The 23580-nt window shown below is 38.5% G+C and overlaps 1 protein-coding gene across 2 annotated transcripts in view; it reads right to left on the bottom strand.

Annotated features, from left to right (window-relative positions):
• The window catches only part of LOC135221065 (uncharacterized), an 89922-nt gene extending 67037 nt beyond the window's left edge, over positions 1-22885 (bottom strand). The window contains exon 1 of one of the 2 annotated variants that reach the window (XM_064258827.1): positions 22132-22885. In XM_064258827.1, the coding sequence (XP_064114897.1) occupies positions 22132-22214 (83 nt within the window). In that variant the 5' untranslated portion in view covers positions 22215-22885. The remainder of the gene's footprint in view (positions 1-22131) is intronic. The other variant, XM_064258828.1, reaches the window with a different exon arrangement.
• Positions 22886-23580: the final 695 nt, after the last annotated feature.

The following is a 23580-nucleotide window of genomic DNA, read 5'->3' as shown; positions in this document are numbered from 1 at the left end:
AGAATGGGTGTGGGCAAACAATTCCCCATAGTGACCCTTAAATTATTTGTTTTCTTTTATGGCCACCTACCAATGACGTCACAAATATGCGCAGTAAGGATGGGCCGGTCTATAACCCTGTACTCTATCATCACCTGTACTCTATCAATCCTGGCCAAGCCAAGTGCTGGGTACCATGACCACACCTGCAGGAGCATTTGGTTCTCTGACCTCGCCGGAATAGAATAAAATATAGAATTCAGGCCAAATGCCAAGCACTGAGACCTACGAGGTCATTCAGTGCTGAAACCGAAACCGTCAGGTTTGAAAGGTGCAACAGGAGGAAAACCTCACAGCAGTTGCACTATGAATCAATTGTGAAGAGAGGGTGGAAAGTAAGATAAGAGAAACAGAATATGAACGGATGTACAGTAAAAGGGGTGAAAGGGGTAGAGGAGCTAGGGCCCGAAGGAGCGCTGGAAAGAATCTGAAGTACGGCCTACAGTGCACCGCACGAGGTGCACTGATGGCTCACGGAGAAATAGCCCCTGGCTAAACAATTCCTGCGAGAACCCTTTTCTTTAAGGCCTCCATACACTGAACGACTGTCTGAACGATTGTCATTATCGACCCACACACACACTATTCAGACAGTATGAACGATCTCCGCACCGATTTCAGTCTGAACAAAGATCTTGTCTCGAGAAGACATGGCATCATCTCTACGTAGAAGAGACGCGCGCGATAGCGTTATATCGGCAGACAAACCCATACATTGAACGATCTATGTATGATAGACTTGAGTCGCAAGCCAGCAACTTGGCCGTGATAGATTCCCGCTGAGATCGTTCAGACACGAAGCTCCGCCCACTTTTGCATTCAGACAAGCCCATACACAGTGTTTTTGCGTTCAGTGTATGTGGGGGAGGGGCCTTTAGGCCGAGGATCGACAGTACAACAGAACGATCAACTTTAAAACGTAAATTGGCTATCTGTGGGTTTCGTCTTCCCAGCTAGGACTTCTTTTGGCCTTCTCCTATAAACTACAGACTCTACTGCGATTTAGAAGTCACTAAAGATAGTATTTTTCAAGTTTACGAGGCGTTAATGCCACCATAATATCGATATTACCGTTCGTTGACTTGTGTTATTCTCAGCTTGTCTCGTTTTTAGGTTTTTTTTTATTCATATCTAATTTCTTATTACATATCTAATATACATAATTTTCTCTCGTATCTTACTATTCCTCTCTGTGGCCAATTTTTTTCCTTTCACTCGACAACGACACAACAGTTATACACACGTACACAGACATTATATATACAAGTTATTTACACGTGCGTATATGGGTATATTCATTTATTCATATCTAATATGCATTATACCTCCTATCTTATTTTTAAAATCTCCTTTTTCTCTCTAATTCGACAATGGCACAATAAATGTAAATCAATATAATTTGCATGAATCACGGTGATGGGATACTTATTCATACGTATATATGTATATATTTATATACATACGAATAATATCACATCACCGTGATTCATACAAATTATTCGAGCTACAAATGTTCTTTAATATCTACCTCGGAAATAATAAATTTTCGTATATGTAAACCAAAGGGGAATGTTTACTAATAATAATTTCGTCCTCTCGTGGGTTCGAACCACCGCCCAGCCGGCAGAGAAGAAATCAGGACTTCAGTGATGTTATCGATTCGGCTAACAAAAGTGGTATATATATATATATATATATATATATATATATATATATATATATATATATATATATATATATATATCTAATAAAAGGAGCCCATAAAAACACCAAAATGTAGAGCGAAAAGTACTATATTTCAGAGACTGCTGTCTCTCTCTTCAGGTATATGAATGAGAAAAGTTTACAGAAAAGGTGGTATTTATACCAAGAGATTCGTCCACAAGTAAGCAACTTTCATCTTTAAAGTATCCTGACCATATAATTGAGAAAGCAATTCAAAAAGCAAACGTAATTTTCTACCGACCCCCTAAAGACAAGACCAGAGACACACCCAACAATAAAATAAAAAATTCCCCACCTGGACACGATTAAGAGAGTAACTCACACCCTTGGAAATCCAACCCTTTTGCATTTACCTACCCAAATACCTTAGCCAAATCCCTGATTAACGTCCAACAAAAGACATCGCCCAAAGACTCTGGGGTATATGAGATCCCATGCCAGGACTGTGACCAATCTTACATCGGATTTACAGGTAAATCACTTCCCCAGAGATTAATACAACACAAAAGGGTCAGTTAGGTATGGACAACAGAACTCGGCTATTTTCAATATATAAATGAACATAACCATAGAATAAACTGGAATATGTCACGTGCAATTTATAGCAGCAACTGCCGGTACAAGAGTCAAATGATGGAATCGGCCTTAATAAAAGAGAAGCAGGTAATGAACATCTCAAAAGGGAATTGACATCAGACATCGTCGACGCAGTGTTCATTCAACCAACGCTTAAGAAGATTAAAGGAAGATTATCAGCGGGGGTGACCTAAATTGGCTTACTTGTGGACGAATCTCTTGGTATAAATACCACCTTTTCTGTAAACTTTTCTCATTCATATACCTGAAGAGAGAGACAGCAGTCTCTGAAATATAGTACTTTCTCTCTACATTTTGGTGTTTTTATGGGCTCCTTTTATTAGATGGAATTCTGTTGTTACAGAACACTTTTACCAGTCATATATATATATATATATATATATATATATATATATATATATATATATATATATATAGAACCATTCTACAAAGGTCACTACTGACATCATAACCAAATATCTTTGTAGACTATGCATACATCAATACGCATTAATATACATTTACTTGTTGGCATAGATATGTATGAGTATCATAATCCCGACAGCAAGGCATACCTATAGCTCCCAGGGGCGTGTGGCTTGAACCAGTGGCTTCCGTCTGACAAATACCTCCCTAAGATACAAATGACTAACGTAAAGAGATTAGTGAAGGAGTGACAGAACGCTGATTACCTTACTAAAGTGGGGGTTGGGTGGTGGAGGGAGGAGGAGGGAAACCGTCGGGGTGGAGGGGAAGGGGTGGGGTAGGGGGAGGTGCTGAATATGGGAAGGGAGACGGTTGGTGGGGGGAGGGGAGGTTAGATTTCTAAATGCAAAACACATGTCACGTGCGACCTCTACTGCGCACGCGTAGATCGCTTACATGTACGTATGTATGTATGCATGTTATTACCATTAGTAGCTACATTATTTAAAGAATTCTAAGTTTCTTCGCAAAGCTGTGTAAATTTCATTATTTACAATGACTTGCAATTTTCTTAAACGTGAAATATATCAATATATCAATATATGTACTAAAATATATCAATTTTCATTTGATTTACGTAATATACATAGTTATTAACTCAGTTACCAAATAGTTTTTTTCTGACATTTACTAATCCTCAGATGAAATGTGATCTTTTAACACTAAACACAAAATCAGTGCATATGTACAATAGCTTTAGCTTCATGGAGAAATAGTACGGAAATAATAAAATTTGGACATTATACACAAAACTAAAAGTTTGAATTCGGTTCACTTCTCGAATATCGAACATGAGTCTAGCAATAGTTGCTCGCAACCATAATTAGGAAATACCAGAATGAGTATTATACCAATAAATATTCTAAGAGAAAATGTAATGAAGAACAGAATCTTAATCTATAACCTTTCTTTAATTAAAGAAACTGGAAATCCAGTGAAATATAGTTCCCTTCTCTTTGGACCTTGGTATAGTTAAGATCAAGATGGCGCCACCGTAGCAGATCACAAAAGAAAAACTACGAAGGGGAAAAAAATGAGCATCTGTTGAGGATAAAAAGAAGAATAAAAAAAAAAGCAGTATGGCCTATCGTCTGAAGTCTCCGAGAAATAAATAAATGGACCGTTGTTTTTAAGGTCCGTTTAACTCCCTAAACTTTAGTGGAAGGGGTTGAGGAGGAGAAACTTATGAAGGTGCTCTGCTCTATAACAAAGGGCTGCTGGGGTGAATCCGTAGGCGAGGATGGTAGTACTATAGTATTTTTAGTCTTTTGTTTATCCTTTTTCATTTCATACCAAGAGTCATAGCGACGTAACTGTCCGTTCAATTTTATGTCTTGCAGATACTTCCTCTCTCTCTCTCTCTCTCTCTCTCTCTCTCTCTCTCTCTCTCTCTCTCTCTCTCTAACGTTAGAAGTCAGGGACGATACTATGCACCAAATCATCTCTCTCTCTCTCTCTCTTTAACATTAGAAGTCAGGGATAAAACTATGTACCAAATATTTGTAAACTGTTCGTTTGGGGTTTTGGGTCTGACTAGGTTAAATTGTACTTCTGTTTTATATATTTATATATATATATATATATATATATATATATATATATATATATAATATATATTATATACATATATATATGCGCGCGCGCGTGTGTGTGTGTGAGACCTTTCCTGCACTTTTATCATAAAAATGATTACAAAAAGATTAACACTTTTCCGACTACAGCTGCATATCTCTAGTCGAGAGAGCTTAACGTGGTATAATTATAGACTTGAATTACATTCGTCAGGTACAATAAATACCCACACGAGCTCATATATTGGAATAGTCTTCATTATAAAAGAAAGAAAAAAAAAAGACATGAAAACTAAAAGACATGAAAACTAACACAACGAGAGATCCACGAGATATAGGCTGTAAGTGAAATGACACTCAAAAATCATCTTCAAAACGTTAACCATTGCCACCAATCCATAATACTGAAAACCACAAGCTGTCCTAATCCGTAAAATATCCCGAACTTTCGAAAACACAGGCCGTAACAACAAACAAATATAGCAGACATGTGTGCATCTCTCCCCTACCCTTCCGATTTTTTCCCCCTACGGATCCCCCTACGAGGGATCGAGTGGGTTGCCCTCACTTCACTCCCTTGCCAGTAGGCACGAGACTCGCGATAATAACTTGCCTACATATATGCCTTCGGCTTCCGTACAAGATCCTATCGTACAGCTTTTCCTGCATAAGGTTATTAAACGCGACCACTTTCATCTGCAAACATCTATTACAGCATGTTAAGTGACACAAAGGTAAACATATCACGTGAGGTTATCGTTATAAGATGACACACAGTATTTACTAGTTGGCAACTTTCTGCGCGAGTTGCCCGTGAGAAGGGAAAGTCATAAGCGCCGACATATTACCGGTTCCCAACCGAGACTAACTCTTACTGACTAATTTGTGCCATGTGACTTTTAAAATGGATGGTACACTTATCAAGACCCACGTCTGACGACATTCCTGGCGTAATGACTTGCTTTTCTTATCCATAAATAACATGCGGAACGTCATTCCAAGTTCCAAAGACGTCAGGGGTTCGAAATAATGACGCATTACTGAAGATGTCGTCATTTCATTATGAAACTGGAGACGTAAACTATGATGGTTTAGTGAAAGGACTTTGAAATCCTAACTGTTTACACAGATACAGATCATCATCAGAAGCATTATTATAATAATCATTATTATCAATTATTAGGCATGAAAAAATCACATTAGGCCTAGACATACGTCTCCAACAAAATGCAACAAAGACGAACCGAACGATTAACTAAATCATACCTGTAATAACAGATGATAATACAAAAAGAACATGATTGACTGTTGTATTAAGACACTCATACCTACGAGTACATGAATATAAGAGACAGTTACATAGCTACATCAACGGTGCAGAGTCCACGGCAGATGATAGGCCTACATAAATTTTGACAGATATGCTCGGTGCGTGGAACCAAACAGGAAATAAGCCTACACACAGGTAGTGGGGTATAACAGACATCGAACGTCAGGCAAGTACAACAAACACTGTCCGTGGAGACTCTACCCAAGACACAGGTCCCATCCATAACGTTACACATGGCCAACAAGAAGTATGCCAGGAGGTTGTACAACCTTCTGCGTTCTCGATGGCATGAAATGTCTTGAACGTCAGTGAAAGATGGATGTGAGAATGAGTTTGCTTTACGGATTTTTTTTCTCGGGAAACCCAATAGGCAGTTCCTTTAAATTTATTTATTTTCGAACTCTTAAGTCACATACATATGTGTGGGCACGGCCATAGGCTACATGCTGACTGCATGCTTTACTAGTACCATGGCGTCTATCATGACAGGCTATGGCCACAATTACCGATGACGCTCTGATCACGTAAAATACTAGGTGTGTCAACCACTGGACCTCTGTGTGTGCAGAAACGGATAAATGAGACTGAAGACTTGCTAGCCAAGATTCATCATCAACAGGAATGAAGTCCTTGGACTGATAATAATATAACTTTTATTTGGACACTGCTGCAAGAAAAGAAGTACCCTTCATATTCTTTACCAGTGATATATATATATATATATATATATATATATATATATATATATATAAAATGAACTGCACTTTTCCCTTAAGGACTTCCCATGACGGATTACCCAGCCACCTTTCAACCACCTTTCAAATTATTGTTTTTTTATGGCCTAATAGAAAAATTGAGATTACCTTGGCCACTATTTGAAATAAATACTATTTATGCCTAAAATATTAGCAGAATATATTCGCAAGTCATTTGAACCCACGTGCAAAATGCACGAGCATTCTGACATAGCCAAATGAAGACCAAACCAAACCACACTAGTATAGATTTGCTACTATGATTTAAATAAAACAAAAACAGAATGTTCCATTTTTTTCCGCCGTGCGTGCCTGCTGCCGTGGCCGTGATGGCAAGAAGATTACCCAGGGACAACTCAAGGTTGAGTGGGCGTATCTGGAAGCCGGGCTATGTATCATTTCCTCCTCGCAATTCGAAGAGATGACATTTTAGAGTTTTTTCTTTCTTTTTTTAATGAATTCCTGGAAGAGCTGATACAAAGATTACCACCGAGAACGATCATGATTCTATTAACATGCGGTGAATCAAGTACCTCGTTCACTGAATAGAATTCAAAGTAATTAAACAATGGAACTAACAGTTCTTATGAATATATTTGCCTAGACACATAAACCTATAAAGTTGAAAGGGCGGTTGGGGAGTGAACAACGCCTAGAACAAGCCTAGACTTATAGACCTATAAAATTGAAAGGGTGGTTGGAGAAGGACGAGGTTGAAGAGGAGGGACTGTACCCATTTCGCGGGCAATGATGAGGGCATATGGGTATCACTTCGTCATTGTCAAGAGAGAAGGGCTACCGACTCCTCCTCCTCCTCCTCCTCCTCCTCCCCCCTTTCCTTATCTTCTAAGTATCTCGGGCCATATATAGAAGCTTATTTCCTGTTCCTCTTCTCTTACGTGATCTTGAAGCAGGTACTTTCACCGGATTTGAAATCAGCCAATCAAAACATAAAACGGTAATTTCCGAGGGGCTTATAACGAATTTTCGTTATAAATGTTATTAACAATACGAAAAAGATATTTTAAAGGTTACTAATAACTCAAAGAGGTATCACAGTCAAATACTAGATCGATATTACTTTACTCTAGATGTTACTTGTAACCGATACTAAGAATATTTCCCATAAATCAACGTACTGTTGTATTTTTGTACTTGCTAGAACTGGGATGCCAAGGTCACCTGGTAAAAACATGAGGAATTATATTTTTTCAGAGAGAGAGAGAGAGAGAGAGTGCTCGTAATCTTGCAGTGCATCTCATTCCATCGTCAGAAATGTTCGTGAGCGAGTTAAATTTTAACTGGGGCATCCTAACCCATGAGCCTTCATGCCCACAGAGTCCACCAGAATTTGCCGAGTCATGCGGTGGAAAACAAGCAAAGGAATCGCACAGGTGAACCAAACTGCAGCCTTCCTCATAAGGGGCAGGACCGCCCCCGGCACACGTCTTCCTGGACCGAAAAGGCGGACGCCTCACAAAGGCTGGAGACTTCGCTGACAAGTCAGACGGTGGAAGGAAATGACCACATGACCACAGGCTTCGGCGGGTGAGTCACACTCACAGGCCGCCCCCCCCCCCCCCCCCCCCCCCCCCCCCCCCCCCCCCCCCCCCCCCCCCCTCCTCCCCCCCCCCCACCCCCCCCCCCTCCCCCAGTCGCGCTGCGGTAGACGTTTATGATGTAAAATGATTTTTTTATTATGTAAAACGATATGCAGTCTTTGCGAGGTGTCAATAAACATTTGAAGAAATATAAGCAGAACGTTTGAGTGATTATGTCTGCATAACTTCGTACCAGGACTTGTGCAGGTTTATGCTGAAATCAGCAGCAGTAGTACTACGATTTTGCTGAAATCAGCAGCAGTAGTACTACGATTTTGCTGAAATCAGCTGCAGTAGTACTAAGATTTTGCTGAAATCAGCAGCAGTAGTACTAAGATTTTGCTGAAATCAGCTGCAGTAGTACTAAGATTTTGTTGAAATCAACACCAGTAGTACTAAGATTTTGTTGAAATCAACACCAGTAGTACTAAGATTTTGTTGAAATCAACACCAGTAGTACTAAGATTTTGTTGAAATCAACACCAGTAGTACTAAGATTTTGTTGAAATCAACACCAGTAGTACTAAGATTTTGTTGAAATCAACACCAGTAGTACTAAGATTTTGTTTGAAATCAGCAGCAGTACTATTTTGCTGAAATCACGCAGTATACTACGATTTTGCTTGAAATCAGCAGCAGTAGTACTACGATTTTGCTGAAATCAGCAGCAGTAGTACTAAGATTTTGCTGAAATCAGCAGCAGTAGTACTAAGATTTTGCTGAAATCAGCCGCAGTTATATAACATTTTTCCTGAAATCGCAGCAGTTAGTACTAAACGATTTTGTTCGAAAAATCAGCTTTGCAAGTAGTACTACGATTTGCTGGAAAGTCAGCTCCAGTAGAACTACGATTTTGCTGAAATCAAGCAGCAGTAAGTATACATTTTGCTGAAATCAGCGCAGTTACTTACGTTATTTTTGCTTGAAAATCACAGCAGTTTTAGTACTAAGAAATCTTGAAAAAAAAAAAAAAAGCAGCGCAGTAGTATTATGATTTTGCTGAAATCAACAGCAGTAGTCCTAAGATTTTGCTGAAATCAAAAGCAGCAGTACTAACATTCTGCTGAAATCAACAGCAGTAGTCCTAAGATTTTGCTGAAATCAACAGCAGTAGTCCTAAGATTTTGCTGAAATCAACAGCAGTAGTCCTAAGATTCTGCTGAAATCAAAAGCAGTAGTCCTAAGATTCTGCTGAAACAACAAAAGCAGTAGTCCTAAGATTTTCTGCCTGAGATCAACAGCATAGTTCTAACGATTTTGCTGAAATCAAAAGCAGCAGTACTAACATTTTGCTGAAATCAAAAGCAGTAGTCCTAAGATTCTGCTGAAATCAACAGCAGTAGTACTAAGATTCTGCTGAAATCAACAGCAGTAGTACTAAGATTCTGCTGAAATCAAAAGCAGTAGTCCTAAGATTCTGCTGAAATCAACAGCAGTAGTACTAAGATTCTGCTGAAATCAAAAGCAGTAGTACTAAGATTCTGCTGAAATCAACAGCAGTAGTACTACGATTTTGCTGAAATCAGCAGCAGTGGTACTATGACTTTCCTGAGTTGAACCTGCTACGCTAAGCGAATTTTCTCATGCCACATTTCGTGAGAAAATGTGGCATTGTGTAACATCTCACTGCCAAATACCCTGTTTTGGCCTATTCCCTAAGAAATAAAAGATGTTTCAAATCAGTGATTTAGGCTCACTATTCTTGAGAAAGTGTCCTGTCGGCACCCCTTCGTGACCAAGAAACACAGTAAGTACCTATTTGTTTCCGTAAGTTTCCGTAGTAAATGGGAAACGAACACTTATCAATTACATGGATATGAATCAATGATAAATTCCATTTGCTCTCTCTCTCTCTCTGTAGAATGACGTTAAATCTGTTGATAGCGTGACTTAAGGTATGTCGCATAAATATACTTACGATCTCAGATCACCAATGTTCTGTATTTTTATCAACTATTAAAAGTAAAAGCTAAAAAATAATCTGTATTTAAAAAATAAAAAAAAATAATGTAAATAAAATTAGACTCTTTCATAAAATTTCTAACTTAGATTACTGTTAAACAATGAATATTTTAATTAAAACCAAGAATAATAATAAAATAATAAAATAATAATAATAAAAAATAATTACATAAGAATAATAATAATAATAAAAATAATAATTAAGAAGAAGAAGAAGAAGAAGAAGAAGAAGAAGAAGAAGGAAGAAGAAGAAGAAGAAGAAGAAGAATAAAAGGCTTACTACATGATTTCACGAATTAATATCTCTAAAGAGCGTCTTGCAAGAACCGTAAAATTCAATCATTCTTACGAGCTGCCAATTATAAATCACATTTTACCGTAACAAATTTCAATCCTTTTCTTCAAGTGCCAAACTTATCATCGTTTTCCAGAATCATTCTATCATATATTAAGTCAAGACTGGCCATATGAAGGGGGGAAACACATATTCTCTCTCTCTCTCTCTCTCTCTCTCTCTCTCTCTCTCTCTCTCTCTCTCTCTCTCTCGCCGAATTAAAGTTTTTCATTCCTTCCTCGTTCACTCTCGCTTCGCTCTATCAGTTTTTAAGCATTGCCTCTCAAAAAAAAGACATCACTCGAGTACTAACGCATACAATGCAGAGAGAGAGAGAGAGAGAGAGAGAGAGAGAGAGAGAGAGAGAGAGAGGACCAGTACAAAGTTCCAGAAACCGAGCCTCCGCTGGTCCAAGTGTCCTCTACAGAATTAATTAGCACTAGACGCCAACTGTCTGGGGTTCTCCCACCACTTCAAACCTCAATACAACCAACGCGGTGCCCGAAACACTATAACCCCTTTTTACAACCTCCAATGACCAGATTACGTACTACTCCGCGGGGTTCCGCAAAAAGACTGAAAAAAAGGGGGGGGGGGCGGTTGGGGTTGGTGGCTGAAACATAACCGCGTTTCATAACAATATTACATGCTACAGCCTCCAAAACGCCGTAGACTTGAAGATGGTGTTCTTCAGGATCTTTCCTGGGACCTGAGGTTTTTTGTTTCCAAGGTCCTTTCGGCCTCCACCACCTCCTCAGTCCGTAGGGCCAGGGACGAAGTAATAATTCGTTAACTCTTGACTTCTGGAACCTACGCACCCTTATATGGGTGTCCAAAATGATAGGTGGGCCACTTTCTCAGATTCCGAGAGCCATATTCGTTCCATGGGTCATCATACCGAGCACGTCATTACGAAGTCAAGGTCATTAGTGAAGACTTGTAATAATAATAATAATAATAATAATAATAATAATAATAATAATAATAATAATAATAATAATAAATTCAACACTAAAAATAATATAATTTCAAGGCAATTTTCTCGTAATTTCACGATAAAAATTGATTTGAATTAATGTTATTTTTACTACCGAATTTTATTGCAGTAAATTTTGTATTATTATATATTGTTATTATTATTATATAAGTCTTCACTTTAGACAGCTGCAATTATACCAAAATGTCACAGGAATATTAGCGCACCAGTCCTATAGAATTTCCAAACATCCTGTAACCTGTAAACGGGAAAAGAAGAGAAAGAATAATTACACGTCAAACTCGAGATGCAGGTAGTACGGTGCTATGGGAAAAGGTGAAGGAATACAGGTACCAACAATTACCTGTTCCCCCATCCACTTTCCCCGGCTACATTCTATGGAGGACCGAGATGGCCGTTGGAAGCAAGAGATTAATTCCAAAAAATGTAAAATAAAATAAAAAATAAAAATAAATAATAGGTGACAATGCCTTGATCGAGTCGTTACAAGCGCAGAACAGAATAGAATGGAAACTGGAATTTAAGCCACAGGGCAAGCGCTGGGATCTACGACGTCATTCAGCGCTGAAAGGGAAATTGATTGAAAAAGATCTTAAAGGCGCAATAGGAGGAAAACCTTTGCAGTTGCACTATGCAACAATTGTTAGGTGACGGTGAACTGTAAGGAATGACAGGGGTTGCAGCTAGGAACCAAAGGAACGGTGCTGCAGAGAGCCTCAAGGAATACCACCTACGGTACACAGCTTGTAAAGCCGCCACCCCCCCCCCCCCCCCCCCAACCAAACCCCTACCAGATTTACAAGGGCAGAGAATGAATGATCCGTACGAGCAAGTAAGTACTTCCCTACACTTATATCGGGCCACAACCGCCCAAGGGAGGAAGGATGAAGAAGAATTCTGATGTCTGTCTGTCGCGCTTGGTGTGGTCGGTCAGGGGAGCATCTGGTGTTAGCCTTGAGGCGTCCAAATGATAGTTCCACGGTGCGAATGGACACACACACACACACACACACACGCACACTCACACACTCAAGCGGCGGATGGATGGACGGTCGAAGAGAAGTATGGTCTGGGTCCGGTGGGTGAATGGGTGGTTTGGTGCGTGTTTTTTTTTTTTTTTTGACGATTTTCCTCCGAGCTACGGAACTGGGCAATCTTGAGGGAGTTTGCATGAAAGAATATAAGGCAGGTGTGCGTGCATGTGTGTGGGAATGCATACTCGTACGATGTGAATATCAACTGAAATGTTGAAAAAGTAGCCATAACGTATTACGCCACAGCATCTAAATGAAGTACACATTCCGTTTTCTAATTCGTCCAGTCTGTGATCTTATGCGCTACAGAGTTCAGCGCCTCTACTGCGAGGCACAGAAATTCCTTTAAAACACCGCAAAATTAGGTCTGACAATGATTTGTTACCTCGTTAAGCTGCGGGAATTCGTGAGTTGACCAGGTAACCGGCGGAGAGAGAGAGAGAAAAAAAAATAAGGCCTTAAATGTGGTCCATTTTAACAATTACTCGGTCTACTGCTTAAAGGCGCGTTTACACTCGTTATTGACATGGGTTCGTGCCACGCTCACGAAAAATAAAGACAATAAAGAAAAACCGAGAAAATTGTGAAGAGCGGTTCCAGCAACGACGCAGATTCACACTAATTTTCTATGCTTCAGTTTTTAAAAGACTTTCTCCCCCTTTTGGCTAAATACGTCCAAGTCCCGTGCTGCAGTGTTGACAACAGATGGCATGAGCTAAAGTTCTTGCTTGTTTTTATGCAAGACATTAATAACTTTGATGGTATGTAATGCTACGTAGTATGCCATCTCTCTCTCTCTCTCTCTCTCTCTCTCTCTCTCTCTCTCTCTCTCTCTCTCTCTCATCTTTTTTCAAGGAACCTCAACAATGTTCCTACACGAAGTTATATTCCCTTCTCAGCAACCGACAGTAAGTGTACGACAGCATGAATCTTGACTACCTTTGTGAACAAGAATTTGTCGTCTAAGGCCTGCTTTACCACTGCTTCCTTTGTACCAAACACTGTGACAATATACTTGTAAGGGCAACTGTCAAATCTAAGGAATAACTTACTCGAATTCTTACGAAGAAACAGAGTGTACATATAAACCACAGGACGAAACAGTAAAGGCAAAAAATTACATTGAAAACTCGGAAGTCCACATCAAAGTTCACGTACAAAAATCCTTGCATCAAAGATGAAAGACTGTACTTGAAACCTGAGGTCCCACCTTTGAAGTTGGCCTGTCAAGAACACTTTCAGGCCAAAATGCAAAAGGCTGGTGCTCGGAAAAAGGTATATACCGAATATAAAATGAATAATGATTGTCATTATCAGTCCTTGGTTTTTTAGAGAGAGAGAGAGAAGATTCAGTGGCCTAATATTGAAGCGAAAACACCAAAAGTATTCCCTTCAGTTAAAGCATTTGCTTAAATGTTTTGGGGAATAATTTTAACCAGAGAGAGAGAGAGAGAGAGAGAGAGAGAGAGAGAGAGAGAGAGAGAGAATGACGACTGCATGTAAGAGAATAATAGCCCAATTAACCCCACAACAAGCCTACCAATAAAGAGAAAGCGATAATCTGGGAGTAATTCCTCTAGGTTAACCATACTTTCACGCAACTCTCACGACATCCTTACAGTTTGAAGAATAATAAATGGAATTTTCTGTTTTAAACCATACGAAAGTTAAGCGCCCAGAAGCCCCGTGAATTCTTTTGTAAATATTAAGAGACACTTTAGATAGACATTTCTGAAGTTTTTTTTTTTTTTTTTGCCCCAGAATGTCATGATTAAATCTCGGGAATTCATACAGCCAGGATCCTGTGGTCTGTAATTTGAACACATAAATAACAATAACGAGGTGAAATCTTTATAGATCTATTTAATATTAAGAATATTTTCCTAGCATGACCTTTCATATGCTAAAAGCATCCACTCATGTCATAATAAGTGAATATTTTGTTCCTCAAAACCAAACAATGACTCGATATTAAAAATATCATATTGAAGACTCAAGCGCAAAACCGTAACGAACGAATCAATACGATATTATTTACAAAAAATCTTTATCTAAAAGTAGAAGCCTTCACTAAGAGATACCAGGAAGACGACACCATAATAAAAGAAGAAGCGGAAGAAAACTTCCCATTAACAACAGATTAAATACCGTGACTCACACGATTCAAATCAACAAAGGCCTACATTTTTACGTCAGATTTCGTTTATACATCCGGGCTTCAGCTGTTTCTGTGTGAGGAGAGGAGCTGAATCATCAATAAAAACATACCCACTGAGAGAGAGAGAGAGAGAGAGAGAGAGAGAGAGAGAGAAGAGAGAGAGAGCAACGAATATTGGTGAGAGAGAGAAAGCAGCGAATACTGAAGTTTTGTGGAGAGGAGAGAGAGAGAGAGAGAGAGGGGGGGGAGAGGGGGGGGGGGGGGCCGGGTCGGCAAAGCGAATCCAGAAGAGATGCATCGTACGTCTGAGGAAAGATAATTCTGTCTTCGTCCGTCCCCTGTCAATCCAGCCCATAAATCTTTATCTCACGTCCTTTGTATATAAGCGACGGACACGCTCAGACAAACAAACGAGAGTCGGGAATCTGTCCCCATCTGCAAATAAACATCTCCCATTTATTGGCTTCAGCTCGTCGACCAAGCGAATTGGCAATTGCTCTTGGCGCGTCACGTGACTGCCACAAAGAGTTTTAAAGAAAATTAAGAAAATAATCACCGCTTCTCATTGGGCCAGGAATTCGCACACTGTTCTGATGTCACTTGTTTGATGGAAGGGCGAGGAGGCGTCTTGTAGGAGGAATTGTTTTATGAATGTCGACTGGGGAATGTTCGAGTTTTAATCAGACCAGACCACAAGGTCTCGAGAGAGAGAGAGAGAGAGAGAGAGAAAACAGGATGCATCTTTTTTGGACACATATATAGACCACATAAAAACACCTAAAAATGATTTGTTACAATTACGCTAAACTAAACTAAAATTACCAAACTTTTTACAAAAGAGTACACTGAAAAAAAAAAAACTTAAGGACTAGACTGTGAAAGTGATTTGTAGGATTAGATAGAAATTATTATAGTTAAAGTGGTAATTATGAAGATTATCAATAAAAAAAAGTAAACGTTTTTTTACTGTATAAAAATGGTAATACAAATACACAGGAATGTAGGTCAATCAACAAAAATTAACCTTGCCACAATATCCAATCAAAACGCTTTCAAAATTTCCAAACCAGAACAGTTCACAAATTCTCAGGACAAACTTACAGCAATTTTCTGATTAAACATTTTCAAAACACTGCTGAATTTTTTTTATTTTTTTTTAATTTTTTTTAAAAGGAACCTCAACAATGTTCCTACACGAAGTTATATTCCCATCAGAAGTTACACCAAAAATACAGCAAAAGTTTACCAAACTTTCCCAACAAAGTTCATCAAATATCTATCGCCTAAATTTTCTTATAAGAAAGTTAATAAACTTTGCAAAGCTTTCATTCTTTTTTAAACAATGCTCGGACAACTTTTCCTTACAGAAAACTATCAATTACTATAATACTTTCCTTATAAAAAGCTGACCAAAATATCCTTAAAGAGATGAAAAACTTTTCTATTAGAAAGTTTACCAAAAACCTCAATAGTGTTTACAAAACTTTCCTGAATAGAAGTCTGGATGGAATCTTTAACAAACAAAGTCGACTCGACTTTCTTTTTGTAAGTTTGCAGATTCTATTGATAAAAAGGTGATGTATAACTTCAGGAAACCTATATATTTTGATCATTTCACAAACCATTTCAAAGAGTTTGGTCAATGCCATACAAATTCTCTCTCTCTCTCTCCCTCTCTCTCTCTCTCTCTCTCTCTCTCTCTCTCTCCGAAGTTTGTCCCTGAGGAAATGAAACAAATGAAAGCATGATTTACCCAGAGATTCTTCAAAGACATTCATTCACGGCTGGAAACTCTTAGCCTGCTAAAATGGAGAATTAACTCAATTCATATGTTACATTGGTTAGTTACCTACTTTAGATTAAACCGCCCTTATGGCAGCACGGACCCTTGCTCAAAAGAGGTCTAGAGTGTGGTTAAGGGATTGAGAGGCCTGGGGTGGACCTCTGGATTCAGCTAACCAACTGATGAGTTGAAGCATGATGAAAAATTGTAACAAGCCTTCACGAGTACTTTCGTAAATACAGGGTAGTTTTCTCATATACCTATGTTTTATATACACCAGTATATTATTTTTCTGACGTGCCATAACCAATAAAATACAATGCGTTTTTGTTGTGAAAAATACTGATATTATTAAAAACTAAAACCAAAGGACATCATCGTAAAAATTAACAGAAAAACAGTAAGTGTGTTCTCATGAAAAAAAAAAATCCAAACGTGAAAACATTTCACAGACATACCCATTTGGAACATGAATGTGTTAGGATGGAAACATGAAATACGGCCTTTAAAGAGAGAGAGAGAGAGAGAGAGAGAGAGAGAGAGAGAGAGAAGAGAGAGAGAGAGAGAGAGAGTCGAGTTCTCCACATTATTTGAGAGGAATCATCTTTGATAGCATCACCGTCCCTTACAAAAACTTGTCTTGAAAAGTTCTTCGCATCGTTTTTACCCAAGAGATGACCCAAAACTATGAGGTATTTCTTAATGAGAAAATCATCCACATATAAAAATCTTATCTCTCTCTCTCTCTCTCTCTCTCTCTCTCTCTCTCTCTCTCTCTCTCTCTCTCTCTTTCTCGTACCACATATCTTTTCACTCGAACCAAAGCAGGTTCGGTAACGTCGAGGGGTTCAACCATCTCAAACACAGGTAACGTAAATGAAGAAACAGATATATACTAAAGTCAACATGATATCATCACAATCCCCTTCTAAACTATATAAATAAAAAGAGGCTAAATCAGGTATATTTTACAAAACAATATACACCTTTCTCAATGAATACACTGGTTAAAACTCGCCCTGAAGAGTGAAACCTAAAGATAGGTGTTCCTTATGAAGAGGAATCGCGAATGAATTGTTGTGAATTATATGTCTAAGACTAAACAATGGGAAATGAAGCTCATATTTAATTTCTGTGTATATTGCTACCTTTTACTGAATAGGAACGCTAATTTAACTTGAACACTAGATAAAGGCATATAAACTTACATTGGTTACTAACTTTGAAATGTAGAGCAAGATTAGATACAAATGCATATTTTTCTTAAAGTGTTCTCAGTAGAGAAAACTACCATAATGGCAGCAACAACGATAAAGATAAATTAAAATATTATTCTACTATTATTAAGAATAGTGCACTATCTCTTGCTGCCAGGAATCTCTAATTCTTACTGAAAGGTTGACCCAATTATTATATCAACAAGATACTATGCCAAAGACGTTATTAATAATAGAAAAAATATACAAAAATAAATATGACATTACTAATAATAGAAAAAAATACAAAAACAAATATTGAAACAGGCCTGTGACGATTTTCTTTTGAATGTGGAATTCTTAAATGCAATTCCCTTCAAACTCGACGTTTGTTCCTCCTGACTGGGTATTTTTAGTTCAATTCCTTTTAGGGTAACGGAATTTTTATCTGCTTATTACTGGGATCGTATGTTGATGTTAATCCTGTTATTATAAACTTGCTTTTGAACTGAGTTGCTTGTTGCTGGGATTGGCACTAACTCAAAGGTCATTTTGACAGACAGACAGACAGTCCATTAACAAGAACGAGTCATCATCTTCACTGGAACATGGTTGAGTTGATTACAGAATTTAGGCCAAAGGCCAAGCACTGGGACCTATGAGGTCGTTCAGAGCTTAAATGGAAATCGACAGTAAACGGTTTGAAAGGTGTAACAGGAGGAAAACCTCAATGCAGTTGCAACTAGTGTTAGAAGAGGGTGGAAAGTAAGATGAAGAAAGAATATGAAAGGGGGTATAATACAACGAAAGTGGTTGTAGCTAGGGGACGAAGGAACGCTGCAAAGAACCTTAAGTAATGCCTACAGTGCACCGCATGAGGTCCACTGATGACACTAACCCCCTACGGAATCACTGGAACATGGATCTCGGAAGCAAGGAATCACGGGAATTGCCAATGCATACCACCTTCTATTCCAAGACCTTTTCACAAAACAACGGTAATTTCAATAGCAACCAAATCAACTGAACCGGTAGTAATACATCCAGAATGGTAAACCACATATAAAAAATTTTCTCAAAACATAATTACATAAATTGACAATACAGACCGCGTTTTTGTATCCGGTAAAAATCGAGGGTAAAAATATCTAGGTATCTCAATAAAAGGCCGTTCAATATTGCAAAGGAGCGCGAGAAAGGAAATGGCAGACTTCAAAATAAATGGGAAAAAGGACTCATTGTAACGGACCCTAAAACAAAAGGCTATCAAAGAACTCTTTTGCTTTCAAAGACCCAAGTCCTCATATACAGGTTTCCTTGCTTGTTAAAGAACTTGACAATGAACTATGCGTTTGTATAACTATTTATTTATAAATACAGCATTCCACATGCATGTATGACGACAATTATTCGTTAAAATAAAGAAAATAATGACAATGCAGCCTTGTCCAGTCTCTGAAAAGGCCTCAGTAACTGCAACAAGACAAAAAAAAAACGTTTGATCGAACCCAAATGCACCATCATAGAGAGAGAGAGAGAGAGAGAGAGAGAGAGAGAGAGAGAGAGAGAGAGAAACTAAAAATAAATCAAACCTCAATGCACCATTCCACAATACGTATCTTGGGTTAAACGAACGAACGAGAGAGAGAACTAAAAATAAATCGAAACTCAATTCACCATTCCACATACGTATCTTGGATTAAACTAGAGAGAGAGAGAGACAGAGAGAGAGAGAGTGAGAGAGAGAGAGAGAGAGGCAAAAGTTCACATTTCACCCAAGGCACCAAGATCAACAGATACCGAAAAGGATCAAAGCAATAAACCCAGGCAGGTTCGATATCAACAACAGATACTACGTTCCCCCGAATCATCAAAAACTTCCTCGACGACGGAGCCCTGAACAGCATCATAACAGACCTTCGTCGTCTGCTCCGGAAAAAAAAAAGAAAAAAAAAAAAATTAAAAAACTCATTTTCTGTTTGTTTGTGTGACCTGCCTCTGTTGAGGCCTGTTCGTTTAATCGTATTTTCGAACGGACTGTTTGTTCATTTGGTTGTTTGAAAGTTAATTCCGAGAATAAATAAATAAAAAAATCTAAACATTTTCGGTGTTGTTTTGACTTGCCTCTTTTCAAGCCTGTTCGTTTAATAATTTTTCTAATGGACTGTTTGTTCATTTGATTGTTAAAAAGTTAATTCTGTGGATTAAGAAAAATAAACAAACAAACCTCATTCGGTGGTGTTTGTGACTTGACTTTGTAAAAAAAAAAAAAAGTGAGATTGTTGGAATTCTCTCGGACGGTCAGTTTGTTCATTTGATTTAAAAAAATTCATTTATTTGTTCACATTACTGAAGACTGCATCTTTATTCTTCTGGGGCCCCAAAAGGAATATAAGGTTGACTGTTCAAGATAGCAATCTATGACCTAACTATTCTGTTTGCTATCAAGATGGCAAAGTTGACATCAGTCGGATTCTTGCAACTTATATAAACTAAAGTAACTTTAAAGCTAAATCCTCTTATACTTTTGTTACTCAGCGCTATAAAGTGAAAGATAAATTTGGCATCGCTGAATTTATAAAGCCAAGAGACCACGTATCCGCATTGCACCATCATCTGATTACTTGCTTCTGATCTCTGGCAGGGCAGCAATGAGTTAATTACTACTGAATCAGCTGAGGTTACAGCTCACAGAGACACATGAAAATCAGCTAGATCTAATGTCTAGCGGATCTACACACATCAGACTTTCCCGAGCGAAATCACAAAGACATGAAATACTAAATTTCTTTAGAAATTTAAAACATTACAAAATACTTACTACAATCGACTCGAAACATTCGTAACACGAATATAAAAGACTTTTTGTCCCGGGAGACGGTTATAGTAACCATAATCATTTACAAAAAAAAAAAAAAAAAAAAAAACTTTAAGCCACCTCAAGATTGTGTTTGGGAAAATATGTGGAGAAAAGTATAAGTAATAAACAGGTTATAACATATAAGTAGCATCCGTATTTACCCACTAACCCCATTAACGGGTCTTTCAGCCTTTCCATTCGCCAATACTTCATTCATTAACCTCGCGAGAAACACAGGATAGACAAATGCAATAAACAAATAAACAAACAAAAGGTAAAGAGAACTGTCTACAATGATGTCTATGCTGGAAGGCAGCAGAGGCCGGGGTTAAAACTGAACGAATGAACCGAACGCAATAAATTCCCCTAGGAGTTTCCAGGACTGGGTCGTCGTTCAATATCCCTACATTCATTATGAAATTGACCAAACTGCGTTCAGTATCGTTGTCTTCCATGTAGTTTGTTTACATTTCAACTTACGTACGTTTCAAGCCGCAACTTTTTTTTTATTCGTATTATTCAATATACGTTCCACTCTACAAAGACATTTATTACCATAAAGTCATTGAAAATATACCACTTCATTAACCAACAACATAAATCATTTAATCATCTGTGCATCACTACTTTATTGTCATTATTCAGTATCGTAAAAAGAACCTGTTTCAAAGTGCAACTTTTCAAAAATGGCATATCACACATGTGCTGCATCTAATGAACGCAAAACCGTGCATATTAATTAGTAATCTTTAGCTGAAAACAAACATTTAATCAACACAAACTCGTCAGGTTTGCAGCCCACTCGCGAACTATGACGTGCATTACCCTTAGACTTTTGCATTCACCATCCTCAGCCCAGACTATCTTTTCTTGCATCGCCTATCCTTCCATAAATAAGACTGACACGCTACAACAAGGATATTTGCCAATTTTAGCTTCATACTATCAATGTCTGGGGTTATTTTTGTTCGATAAATAATTAAAATATTAATCTAAACGATAGTTTTTCATTTGATCACCACAGTAAAGTTCTCAAGTCTATACAATCACTGCAACCCTAATCAATCTGTTTACTTATAGCAGCAAGTACTATATATCTATGAGACAAAAATTTAGGCATAAAGGTCAACCATGATTCATAATTTATTTAGACAACAGGAATGTCACACTATTTGATGAATGATTCATTGTGTAATCGCGAACTATAGTGTTAGGCCTACCTAATTTGACAGCTACAGGTTTCATTTTCACTAGCCTATGTAATTAACGCTGTAGGCTGAAATTTACAGTTTATTATATACATTCTTGCAGCTCTATTCAAGATAACCAATAACTGTAACTCAAACTTTGAAAAAAAAATTTTAACATCAAAACTTGAGTGCGATTTGAAAATGATGAGACTATAGTTTCGCAATTTGGTCTTCAATTCGATTCTCCCCCACAGAGAGAGAGAGAGAGAGAGAGAGAGAGAGAGAGAGAGAGAGAGAGAGAGAGAGAGAGAGAGAGAGAATATTTCTAAATTATTCATGAAATTAAGTAGGACGACTTCGTGCTTGCCACAGGTCAGTCTATGCATGAAACTATAGTACTAACTTATAGCTATCCCTGTGCCAGCCATGTGCCATACCTACTTTGTAAATGGCCTATTGGTACCGGATCTGATTTCCCTAAACACAGAATAAAATAATATAATAATTAAAAACAGGGACAATCATCTTTCTTACCAGGCAGGCCCCCATCCAAAATCCTCATCGCGACGTTTGTATCGCAACTGGTGCCGCTGCTGTTGTGAGTAACTTTGTTCCATTTTCGCTCTTCAACGTATCTCCATATTTGTGCTCCCAGATTTAGATCCCTTGGGATGATGATAATGACGACGGTGGAGGTAAATTGGGAAAGGTATCACCTCAAGATCTTCGCCGGACACCACAGCAATAATATTCATCTTTCGGAAACCACGTCAACATCCGAACACATAGCCTAATAATAATAATAATAATAATACTTTTTGGTATCTCTGAAACAACTGCTGTCCTTGCGATAACTTCAACACTTGCAGACTCATTTCTGGGGATCACTCGAACACATCGTTGTAAGTACACTTAGATATATACGTTGCTTAGTATTGTAAACATACACGACCGTACTTTCCTATCTTCATATTTTCGTTCTATACCGACCGTATTTCCAGCGTATGATGTTTCCACAAAACATTTTTTTTAATGTCCTTTTCAAAACAGACAAAGTCTGTGTTTATTTCTATATAAATAGATGTAAACAGACGCACAAATTAACAACCTCTCACACTTCGATTTACGTTACCTCCAAACCAAACGAGAGAGATGCAAAGTTCAACAAAAATCTACCACAGACCCAAAACAGAAGCGACTCACGCCAGACCCGGGACCGACACAGCGACACACCTACTCTTTGCTCTGTCGTGAACCACACTGACTGACTGAGCTCGACGAGTGAGTCTAGTCTCTCCTCTTCTTGCCTGAGCTGAGCAGAGCAGCCTGAAAGCTGTGCTGCTGCTGAACACAACAACCGATGAGTCGACTGAGGAGGAGGAGGGGGAGGAGGAGGAGGTGAGAACTCGAGGAGAGTCTGCTGGACTTGGAGGGACGAGGAACGACAACGTCGCGTCGACAACGACAAGATCCGCTGCTGCTCGACGTCGACGTCTGTCCATCAAATTCAGACTTGACTGTGTGGGTACTATAGGGCACATGTTTGACCACGGAGGGGTTGCTAGAAGGGAGGGAGGGAGGGGGGTGGGGGTTGAAAACCCCGAATAACGGGCGACGAAAACAATAGGGTATGGTAGGCGTGGCATGGTCTGACAGGGGCACGCCACGTGGACCAAGAGAGGGCCTTCGAACGGTCATCATTCAATTATATACAATGAATGACGAGCCTAAACCTGAATTAACGGCGTAATCAACACTCACTGTTTATCGAAGACAAATTTTCAAGTAACTTTTGTAAAGCCCAAGGAATCTCTCTCTCTCTCTCTCTCTCTCTCTCTCTCTGGCGTGAATCGTAAACTAATCTGATTGGAGCTACTGACACAGAAACGAGCAAATCGCTTGAACAAATATACAAGCACAAGCAAATCAATGTACAGAGTATTGTGTGTATGTGTGTGTGTGTGTGTGTGCAAGTTGTTGAAC

Source organism: Macrobrachium nipponense, chromosome 2 (assembly GCF_015104395.2).
Source record: "Macrobrachium nipponense isolate FS-2020 chromosome 2, ASM1510439v2, whole genome shotgun sequence".
Taxonomy (NCBI): domain Eukaryota; kingdom Metazoa; phylum Arthropoda; class Malacostraca; order Decapoda; family Palaemonidae; genus Macrobrachium; species Macrobrachium nipponense.
Note: the sequence above shows the minus strand (reverse complement) of the source record. Positions and strands in the feature narration are given on the sequence as shown.